Below are 12,033 nucleotides of genomic sequence, written 5' to 3'. Positions count from 1 at the left end.
AAGAAGGCTTGAGTTATTTGATCATCAGGCTAGGTTTTTTTTTTTTAAAAAAAGGAAAGCTTCATTTGTTTTAATGAATTGAATTCAAATCATGTTAATAATTTAAGGTTGCATATGGAAACAAGCAATTCATTTTAAATGATGAATTTCAATTTTAGAATTTGAAATTTCAGAATTCAAATCCAAAAGATGTGTTTGGAAATAGAATTTCATTTTTCAACATGAAGTGAACTGTCCGAAAATACTAAAACAAAAAAAAAAAGACATCAATTCTTGAAGTAAAAGAAAAAAAATCTAGTTTTATGCTATTCTATCTGAAACGTTCCATATTGATTCAAATTGTAATGTTAGTGCTTTTTGTGGATCAATTAAAAGTTAAGTTTCTACTTGAAATTATAAACCCTAATTTTTGCCCCAAATTAATTTTTTGAATGAAAAATAATAATTTTAGATTCCAAATTGACAAAGTAGTTTAATTGAGATGAAATCAAAGTTTTAAACTTAAAATTCACCTCAAAACGAGCAAAAAAAATAATTTCTTTTACCCCAAATCGCTTATAAGATCAAAGATTTGTTTTGAAAATTGTTCAAAAATATAGGTTTTCGACCTTAACAATCGCCGGAGGATGGTCGCGAGAAGCTGACGGTATTAGAGGAGGAGGGAGATCGAATCCCTGACAAGGCGGAGGAGAAAGGGTTGTGGTGGTTGGGGTTGGAGTACTGGTAGAGGAGAAAGAAACAATGAATGATGAATTCAAATCACGTCAATTGAGTTGGAATTTGAAATTCATAAACATGGACCAATGTCATTAATGGCTTGGATTTGGGCCAAATACAAATCCAAATTCCTGAAATATCTAAACAGCACATTTGACCCAATTCCAGAATTTGAAATGAAATCCATGATCCCAAACAGACCATAAATAACATTGGACTTTGATTAAATTGTATTGAAAAGAAGTTATATTGAATTAGATATATTATGGACGTGTGATAGATGGAAGAAAAATTTGTCAGAAGATAGCTTTTATATACCACTTTTTGAGGAAAATAATTTTTTAAAAATTATCTAGTCACTTAACACCTAAAACTTTTTGTTTTTTGCGAGAAATAACCTTTACTTTATTTTCCGGTGTTGACTTACTGGTTTTCGATGTCGACCCACACAAATCTCACATGTGTTCAGCATATGTGTCATTTTTTTTACACTCTTCTGAGAAGGTAGGGAAAAGGAAAAACCCAACAGAATCTCGACATCTATAGATAGTTTAAGGCCAGCGCTTGAAAATAGGGTAAGGTTGTCTCTGGCAAACATACAACTTTTAAGGTCTTAAGTTGCTAGAAAAACATGTAAATATAGTTTCTCGAAAAAAGTAGTATATAAAAGTTTTATTTTCACAAACTATCCATAATTTTACAAACTGAAAGCAAGCATAAGCGTGATTAGCGACACTTATGCTTCTTGATACTCCTCTAAGGCTCTACCTCATTTCTATCTCCAATTAACTATATATATGTTATTATAGTCACTAGTCAGCATTAGCACCTACTATAAACTGCATTCAAGTACTCTATGAAAGTTCTTCCTATTTCAATCAATTTTCTCTCACAAAAAGATCCGAATAGGAATAAGAATAGAAAATGGAGGGAGTAGTACACAATTGAATAAATTGCACGAAAGCAAATATCAAGTCTTTTTTTAAAAAGAGCTTGTGATTGACTATCCCACACTCGTTAAGAGGTAGCTTGACTTACCCGTGTTTTCAAGCATAAATAGTGAATTTCTATAATCTATTCGACCCTATAACTTCCTTAGTAAATGTTGATTCAAGTCGCCTAGCTAGTCCGGCCGCCTAGGTGGTAATAAGATTGCTTATGTTCAACAAGCATTATGATCGTGCTTGATTCCGTTTTTGGGACATTTAGCCTAGATAAAGAGAGAGAACGAATAGCAACTACATAGTTGACAAGGCAACTCGATCCTCTTAAAAAAGAGGAACTCGGGGTCAGTACTGATAATAAGCTCTTCAGACTTTTCGTTGATATAATATATAGTGTGGTTGTGTGGTTTGAGTCGATGTGTTTTGGTGATATTGACAATTTTTCTGGTGCACTTTTTTTTTTCTCCAAGGTCTAATATGATGTACTTACATTTGAGAAATAGTAAAGGATAAATCTCGTAAAAACTTATTGTGATTAATGGCAATCGACGATAATTTAAAGTCATAAAATGATCACTTATAGTAAAAGTGATCCTTTTGAGATACAATTAAGGTGATACATTATCTAAAAGTGACCTCTTAAACTTATAGAGAGACCCTAGCTTTTGAAAAACAAAATGAGTTAATCTTATCATAATTTTATTATAAGACAGTTTTACACAAGACAAACTAAATAGTAAAAGTAAATATAAACTAACAAAGATTACAATTTTTTCTTACGCCAAATAAATTAAATAAAAAATAATTCACCTTTATTTTTATCTTTTTACATGAAGGAAAACACAACCTATGCTATATTAATTAGAAAAACTAAAATTGAATGAACATAGGTGTTAATTTATCTCTTCTCCATCCCAACTCCTTTTCATTTTAGGACCATTAGGCCCTTGTTCCCCTAACAATTCAGCAGGGAAACTCTTAGTAAACTTAATAAATTTGTCCTTAAGGCCTCCAGGCAATAATTTAGCAATCTTATTAATCTCATTGGCAATATCATAAGAAATCTTAGGACCCCATTTCCTTGCATAATTCAACCAAGAAGGCTCAGTGACAACCCCCAAATAATCTGCAGAAATGATCTTATAACCAACTCCTGTATCCAACACTTTGTCACTCTTAGCAGTATCGTTTCGGATTCCGACATAGCTAGTACCTTGCAAAACCTCTCCTGCCTTAGGATAACAAGCATGTCCATGTAAGGAAGAATAGCCCACAACTCTATTACCATCAGTAAATTCAAGGTTAGGAGGATACACCCATTCACCACCAGCATGTTGTGAAAAATACACCTTCCTTAACATACCATTAAAGTTACTAATCCTTAATGTTATATGCTCCCAATCTCCTACATGTTCCCCAATTTCACCTAATGGTATGCTTAAGAATCCAACTTTAGCACTTGATGGTCCATTAAATGGGTAAAATAGCCATATGGCTAAGTCAGTGTAAGCTCCTGCAAGCATAGGCTTAATATGATAATATGCACAAGCTGATTCCATGTTCCCTTTCTTTACTCTTTCCCTTTCTTTTTTATCACTTGGAAGATCTATCCAGTATTCTCCGTCATTGCCACCACCTTGGGGGAGATTTGAGCCCGACGGATCGATTGGGATCGGATTAGATTCGTCTCCTTTCTTGTACAAAAGTGCTCCATTTTCGAAATACCATTCAACTGATGAAGGTAAGTATTGCTCTTTTGGGTGACTGTATATCTTTGGAGCATATGTGTTAATTAATGTCCCAATTTGTTCTAAATTTGGCATGTAAGTGGAGTTTTTCTTCACATACTTCAAGCACACTAAAAGAGGGGTATCTCCTGTAGTTCCTCCACCACTTCGAGATAAAAATGTGCCTGCGCTTACTGCTGATGCCTGACCATAATTCGATTATTTAATAATTAGGATTAGGACTTATTACTAATATTCGAGTTAAAGAACTTTATAACATAGACTACACAAGAGTTGCAAAGGAGATTGTTATATATGCTTACTATCACATCACCAATTTGTACAAATGAATAATACTCTCTCCGTCCCATCCATAATATAGTGCTTGTTTATCTCTCTTGATGTTAAACTTCTAATTATTTGACCAAATATACACATTAATATATACTTCCTCCGTTTCATTTTAATCTACCCACTTACACTTTTCACGCATGCCAATGCAAAACTTTGAGGACATATATCTTTCGTTTTGTATTTGTAAAAATTATAAAAAGTACATATTAGTAAAATACATACTAATTAAGACGAATCTAACAAGATCCCACATGACTATGTTTTTATGCACGTATAAATCACAAACGAGGGTCAAAGTGCAATTTGTGAATAGTGTAAAATGTCAAAGTGTGTAGATTAATATGAAACGGATGGAGTACAAAAAAAAAAACATACTCATGAAAGATCTTGTTAGGTTCGTTTTAATGTAAAGGTCAAAGGTCTATCTTGGAGACCGCTTAAAAAGGAAATAATCACTATATTATAGGACGGAGAGAGCACCTATTTTACCAAACAGTTAATATTTAGCTAAGTTATCAGTTTCACCTAACTTGTAAGTTTCAAATCATTTTCAATTAGGATTGCGATTATATAGAGTAGAGAGAGCACCTGTTTTCCTCTTCTAACCGGCCTTGACTCGAAAATGTTGAACTCATCAGAATCAACACCACCTTGTCGACCCCATATCCATTCGTCAGGTTCACACAAGGTAGTGAAATCGGATCGAACACAACGAACCTTTTCGAGGGGAGGTTTCTCTGGTGTGGTGGTAACAACAAGACCCACAGCTTGGTACCCATCAGTTGGTATGGGTGCCCAAATGTAGCCAGGGGAGTCTGTCTTAACCTTTAGAGATTTGCTGCTCCAAACAAGTGCATAATCAATAGGCCACTTTAAAGCTGGATTTGCAGGGTTACTAGTATCTTTGCCTACCAAAACACGTCCATAAAGAGGTCTATTGTTGGATTGAGAATAATATCCCAATAGAAAAAACCCTTCTGGGAGTCCAGTTGGTTCAAAGAAGGTTGCCCCTTGATCGTCTGGTCCCCCATCATATGTTGCCCACACCTTGTCAAAAGTTGTCACTTCTGCTACTACTAGACCTCCAAAATCCATTGTACCACTTGCAAACCCATTACCTATTCATAAACAAAAAAGAAATTCAAAAGTGCACTTTTTAATTTTTTGTCTCCGGATTGGTGAGATGAATTGTCATACTGGACCAGAACCTCACATATATCAACCAAATTTGGGTTAGCGATGGTGCGAGCTAGACACTTTGAGAGTAAAGAGGGAGGGTAAGGGAAATTTCTATCCTTAAAATGCCCATGATGGAAATTGACTCCCAAAAAAACACAATTCCAATACTAGGTTAAGTTTAGCTTAGTAATTAGAGAGTGCATTAAGTTTAGCGAAGAATCTACAATTACATATGGAAAATCTTTTTACTTTGTAAGTTTGTAACAAAAGAAAATGAACAATCTCGTCTATTTAATCCTAATAAATTATTTTAAAAGATAAAATAATATGAAACCATATACTTGAAAATGTTAGCATTATTCCACCTCGTTCCTCCTCCAAAACTGAACATGTAGTTCGTCAAAGCTTTTTAGAGTTTGTCTTGTAAGAGACCACCTACTTTTAAATTAAAATTAGGCAATGATATTAAAAAGAGAATTAGTCTAATAATAAGTAGGTTAATTTCTTTCGGTGACTAGTTTAATCCATTTAATTACTAGGTTTACTTTTATATTAAAAGTAGGTTGTCTCTCTTAATAATCTGTGATTATACAAATAGCAAAGTCATATCCAAAAGATATGTACTACAAAGCAAGTCTTGGTTTCGTTAGGTAAATTCTGCAATATATGTAGTACAACTATAATACTATATACACTAAGCTTTTCTATCTCCGGTTGTCACGTAGTTCTTATGCATTGGTGTGTTTGCATGCAATCATGCATAAAAGGTGCATGTTTATTATGCACCTAGTAGCACGATATAGCATAGGAGTACAGTAAATATAATTCTAAACTTCAACTCTGCTAAAGGAAAAAATAAAACAATCATAGAGATACTTTAACCATAAACATTATTTATATCTTCTTATATGAAGTCAAATTTTAACACCATGAGGATAAACTCTCAAATTATTTACTTCCTTCCTAACATAAACAATGTAACAATTGAATTTTTACACCTTATAAATAATATTCAATTGTTATATATTTCAGAGAAAGTAGATAAAACTTCGTTATTAGATGAAAGGGGCATAATTAGCCACGAAATGACACAAAAACATAAAAAAAAAGCGGAAATTAAAATTTAGGGAAAAATATAAAAGCAATAATATTTTGCAAGAGATGGGGTGTTGTTTACCAGGTGGCCAACTGGGTAATGGAGAGGGAAGATTGAAAGAGGATTCAATGTTTAATGTTTCCTTAGAAACAACATGAAGCTTGGATGGATGTTCTTCATCAAAAGACTTTTTTAAAGATTTCCTAGAAACAATTTGAAGCTTTGAAGAAGGATGATCAACAAATTTGGAATGTTTGTAGCAAATGCATTTGCCTAACAATATTGCTATTATCATTGATAATAGCACCAAAAATTGAGAGCTTTTGTTCATTTTGTAATTAATTAATTAATTAATTCTTCATCAGGGTATAATTTGTTTAATTCTCATATTGAGGGAATATATTCCCCCTCCCTTTGGGAGAACCCTATCCCTACCTATTGAAAAACATCATAGTCAAAACAATGTGTTTAATTATTATTATTCTCTCTATTAAAAAATATTCAAAAAAAAAATGAAAAATTGTGATTTAGAAAATTTCTACCTTGTTAGTTTTGTTTTTCCTATATTTTCTCATCTCCCGCGAAGCTAAAATAACTGCTTTAATTACTTTTTCTGTTTTGGGTTTTCCCCCTTTATTTTCATGGAAGCTATTATTGCCAAATTGCACCATTGACCTTATATATTTAGCATCATTGACTACATTAAGCTTAAATAATTGATGAATTATATGAAATTGTGATACAGTTTAATTCATATTACGACAAATATAATCTTACATATGTATCATAAGAGCATATCACATAACTAGCTATGATGCTAATGAGTCTAATTGGCTCGTGAATTGTTTGAGTTTCGTTTGGATTTCCATGAGTTGAGCAAAATCAAGTTTGGTTTGATAAACTCGTGAGTAGACTTAAAAGTTGTTTTTTATATAATTTTCTTTCATTTATATTTCGAAATCTTTAACTTGGAATGTATAGTTCACATTATAAAACTGTACAACACTAATCAAAAGCTCAAAAGAAAAAGTAAAAACTTGGCTCGTTCGGCATTATGATAAGTTTTCATTTTTTTGGTTTATAAATATAAAAGTCATATGATATAAGGGGTATAATAAACTTAAAATTAGTAATACTTATACCAATAACGTCAATTTTAAAACTGGCAACAAAAAAAACTGAAAACTACTTTTTCTGATTTTCATATTTTTGTTTTTGGTTTTAAAAAAAAAACTGAAAACGGATAATGATGACCTCTTAGTAAAGAGTAATTATTTTACCATGATCTTTAGGAAAATTCTACATAGTTGCCCCAAGGTTTTTAAGTTTCTATATGGTAACACTTTTCAAATGCGATTATATGTGATGGCCCCAAGTTTTTTAATTATTCTATTATATAGCCTTATTTGGTGATTTTGACGTTAAAACATGTGTTATATCATGTTTAATTGCTTAACCACGGTTAGTGCCTGATAGAGTATTAAACTATTACGGGGACTCCAACCATGAGCTTAAGCTTTTGGTTGAGTTGGTCCTTTAACATGGTATGGGAGCCAGCATGACATAAAGGTCACGGGTTCAATTCTCATCTACCCCCTCCTTTCTAAGTGGAATATTTAGTGCTAGGTATGAGGGAGAGCTATGTTGCATCCACTCTTCAAGCCCAATGGGCTCTCGCGTGAGGGACATGATTGTTATGCTCTGCCCACTTTTAAGTTCAAGTAGCCCAATTTCATGTTATTAAGGTTATTATTCTGCGAATTTTGTGTTTAGGTGGAAAGCTCAATTTTTTTCTGACATTCAACCATAGTATATATACTATAAAGAAACTCACTTTCACTCGATTCAACAATTTGTTAGGAAGATGTGCTCAGTTTCGTTGTTAGTGTGTTTTAATATCTTTGTTTTCAATCGCATGCGTTATATCCTAGCTATTTGAAGTAGAAGTTTCCAGCAACTTCGAAGAGAAGCACTTGTTACAACTCTTGATTTTCACCAATTTCAGGCTTTCATCCATGGTCATAGCAGGACCTGACATGGTGTTTAAAGTTTCTTGAAGAAGATGAGTTCATGTTGTTAGAAGAGAAGAGATTATAAAAGAAGAGATCAAGGGAGCGTGATCTTTTACATGTGAAAAAAGAGGGAAATTAAATGGTGTGGCGAAGAGAAACTGACATTGGAGGGATGTCAAAATGGTAAGTTAGTAATTAGAGTACTATTTTAGGTTGATTAATAGCAACTTAACGTCAAATCACCAGATAAGATTATAGGATAATTAAAAAAAACTTGGGGCTACTACATACAGTTGCATTTGAAAAGTCTCTACCATATATATAGAAGCTCAAAAACCTTCGAGATATCATGTAGAATTTTCGTAATCTTTAAAAACAATTTGAGTTTAAACTTAAATTTTTTAGCGTAAAGAAGTTCGACATCAATCGACTTAAGTTCAAATGTGAGAGTTATGAGCCGATCCAGGCTTCACAAACCCGACATAAATTACTCTATTCAGCACACTAAAACCCTACTTGAAATGAGCTATACCAAAAAGGCCTCAAGTCTCAACTAATGACCAACTTTTTGAAAAATTGTTTTTAATATATGCAACCTTAAGAGATATATTTTTTATATAATATTAATTAAGTAATACGTGCTGATTGGTCATTGGTGTTAATAATGTTTACTTTTGCTTAATATTTTCATTTTTAACTCTCTTATCCAAATTTATGATTTACATATTTTATTTTTTAAAGAAAACAATATTAATTTCCCTTGCACGATATTCAAACGGGTCAGAGAGCATGTTAATAAAATTCAACAAGAACTAGAATGCTTATTAAGTATACTGTACCTTGAAGGTTCTTTAAAAAGCTATTGACTAATAGAGTGACAGGAAGCCGAGAAAATACATTTGATGCATTTTAAGTGTACTTTCATGGTATATTTCGCAGTAGACACTCAACCTCGTAAACAAATTTTATCAAACTCACCTATAATACAACCAATAATCAAACAAACAACATAAATAGTCAATACAAACAGCTAGTAGTAGATGTCAAGTAAAACAGGCTACAATTAACAAACAAATATTTGAGGGAGGTATTTGTAATATAGAAGCACTCTATTTATAATCCTCCAAAACTCATTATAAGTCTCAATGTAACAACACATTATGATACACTTCTTCTGTTTTAAAATAGATGTTACATTTTGACTTATATGCTTATCAATGCACGACTTTAACTATTAATATCTCTAATTATCCATTAGTAAAAAAGTATAAAAATTGATGTTTTGCAAATATAAGTCGAGACAAATTAATAACAAAGTTAAGACTATAAATAATGCAAAAGACAAATTATTACCTAGTGGCCATTCTGGTAAAGGAAAAGGTAAACTGAATTTAGCATCAATGGCTAAAGCTTCTGATCTTGTCACGGCATTGGCATCCATCTTTGAAGAAGAAGGAGGAGAATCATCAGCTGTTAGGCAGTTTCCCATAATCTCTAATATGTAAGTCAATCCTAAAAATGCAATATAAGATCACCACATATATATAGACAGATTAATGAGTAATGAATTAAGCCCACTTAACTAATTAAGTTGATAAGCAAGCTAAAATCGTGTCACATTTGTTGATTAAGCTGAAAACTAAAAGTGGAAACTAAAAAATATACACAAAATGAGATGTTAAAATGTGGCGTGCAAGGCAATTACACTAGCTAGGCAACAAATGTAGCAATTGTGCAACAAATTTGGGGAAGCAAGAAGTTAGTACGTACAATATTCTGTGATCAAGCTTGTCTTGCAAAGAAAAGTGAAGGAAAGATGTTCACGAAAGCTAAAGCTTAAGACAAGCTTTAAGCTAAGAAAAATGAAGCATGAATCTCTTAGACATTAGGATAAAGCATACTTTTATGCGCATAAAATAATGAGTGGATTGTAATTCTCTATATGATGACCCCAATTCTATCTACATTTAAACAACCTTACTATCATTTTTTCAATGCTAGCTCTACATGATTGTTGTGAGATCTTGAAAAAATTTAAGATTTTTTTCCCTCCATAATAAATGCCATCAATTCCAAACCTTGCCAACCAACATGAGTACAATGGGGCATTGGGTCCTACGGTTTTGGAATTTGGCCTAGTTAGGTGGAAAATAGTTTTCCACATAAAATGTTCTAACTAAATATTATAGGGAAATTTCCTCAGGTACCCCTGAGGTTTGACGTAATTCCTAAATTACCCCCCACATTTGGAGAATTCCTCAAATACCCCTGAGGTTTGTGTTTGGGCTCAAGATACCCTTACTATGGACGGAACTCTAACACCGTTAGGTTTTCCCCCCCTCTCTCTCCCCCATTTTCTCTCTCCTCCCATTCTCCCACCCTGTGCCAAACCCCCCTTCCCTACTCCAGCGCCGGCGAACCTACCCCTCCCTTCCCCATTCCAGATTCCCTCACCCTCGGCGTTGGCGCCGGCCAGAACAGCAGAACGGCAGCCTAGGGTGGTTTTGAGGGCGGGTTTAAGGGTTTGTGGGCGACATATCTGGGTGGCGAAGGGAAGGGGGTCGACTCACGGTGGGAGACAGGGAAGGGGGGACATTTCCGATAGGGGGAAAGGAGGGAGGGCGTGGTGTCGTGTCAGGGTGCTGTTGTTCTGACCGGCGAAGGGAGGGCTAGGGTGAGGTGTCGAGGGTGGGGGAAATGGAGAGGGAAGGGTCGCCAGGGGTGTTGCTGTTCTGGCCGGCGAAGGGAAGGGGTACGGTCGTCGGGGGTACTGCTGTTCTGGCCGGCGAAGGGAGGGGGTAGGGTCGCCGGCGCCGGAGTGGGTGGTGGTCGCCTGCTGTTGGTCGCAGGTTGGGGAAGGGGTGTTGGCAGTGGTTGGGGGAATGGGAGGAGAGAGAAAATTAGGGAGAGAGAGGGAGAAAACCTAACGGCGTTAGGGTTCCGTCCATAGTAAGGGTATCTTGAGCCCAAACCCAATACTCAGGGGTATCTGAAGAATTCCTCAAATATGGGGGGTAATTTGGGAATTACGTCAAACCTCAGGGGTACCTGAGCAAATTTCCCAATATTATATGCAATTTCTTCTCATCTTCTTAAAACTACTTAATTGTACATTATAATGTTGGAATTAGAAGCCTCCAAAGCTCTAGTGATACATTTTTGTTTAAGGAATTAGGATATCCTTTTTTTAAAGGAAAACCTGAATAATCTATTAAATTAGACTAGAGTATTATAGTTTAAAGACACCAGCATGAATAGAAACGAAGCTAGCAACAATTGCAAGACCTAATGTGAGTCCTGTCTAATACCGTCTTACCATAAAATTAGTGTAAGTTCACTTTGCTTCCATAAAGGATCACCTTTTAAGTTAGAAAGGTCACTTGAAGATAAGGGGGACACCTCTTATCTTAAAAGGATTACTTCTATATTAAGTGACCCCTTTAAGACAAAAAGTTACCTCCCAACTTACCATAAACTATTGTAAGGAGGTCATATACAAGAACTTGTAGATTTACAAAGATATGATGTCGCCTTGTTTGCTTCATGATATATATGATGGATATGGATGATTTGAAATGGTTGGTTGTACGAGTCTTTTGCTACAACATTTTTCACGCTTAATTTGAACATCTTAGACAATCCTGTTGATCTCAAAATGTAATGCATATTTTGATCCATTAATATATATTATATACTTATTTGTAATAATTTTGATCAATTTATACTTTTCAAAAAAATACACATCAAAACAATTATAACAATATCTCACTTGATAAGTTTCTTCATATATATTAGTTCTTGTATATAAAACTGCTGCCATTGAAATATGTAAATTGAAGCTAAGTAGATAAGAGCTAACAATTACTATTAGACAGCTAGCGCCTAGCAGCTACCCCTCATAATTACAGCTGGTGCAACAACTAAAAACTACTAGAACCACTAGTTTTGTCAAACATGCCAATAATCTAACTTAATCAAATGTGATTCTTTTTTGTCGTAACTAT

The 12,033-nt window shown here is 34.1% G+C and overlaps 1 protein-coding gene across 4 annotated transcripts; it reads right to left on the bottom strand.

Annotated features, from left to right (window-relative positions):
* Positions 1-2,347: 2,347 nt before the first annotated feature.
* Positions 2,348-10,007, bottom strand: LOC104891150 (hypothetical protein At1g04090). Of its 4 annotated transcripts, none has more exons than XM_010676806.4 (4): positions 9,800-10,007; positions 9,383-9,541; positions 4,331-4,860; positions 2,348-3,592 (listed from the first exon to the last, which is right to left on the bottom strand). In XM_010676806.4, exons 2-4 carry the CDS (start codon positions 9,516-9,518, stop codon positions 2,555-2,557), a joined length of 1,704 nt encoding a protein of 567 aa, XP_010675108.2. In that variant the 5' UTR covers positions 9,519-9,541; positions 9,800-10,007; the 3' UTR covers positions 2,348-2,554. The 4 variants fall into 4 exon arrangements, with proteins under 4 accessions (XP_010675108.2, XP_010675111.2, XP_010675110.2 ...); XM_010676809.4 differs by having other exon boundaries at positions 9,383-9,499; XM_010676808.4 differs by having other exon boundaries at positions 9,383-9,470.
* Positions 10,008-12,033: the final 2,026 nt, after the last annotated feature.

This window comes from Beta vulgaris, chromosome 4 (assembly GCF_026745355.1).
Source record: "Beta vulgaris subsp. vulgaris cultivar EL10 chromosome 4, EL10.2, whole genome shotgun sequence".
NCBI classification, from domain to species: domain Eukaryota; kingdom Viridiplantae; phylum Streptophyta; class Magnoliopsida; order Caryophyllales; family Amaranthaceae; genus Beta; species Beta vulgaris.
The sequence above is the reverse complement of the archived record's forward strand: the minus strand, read 5'-3'. Positions and strand labels throughout refer to the sequence as shown.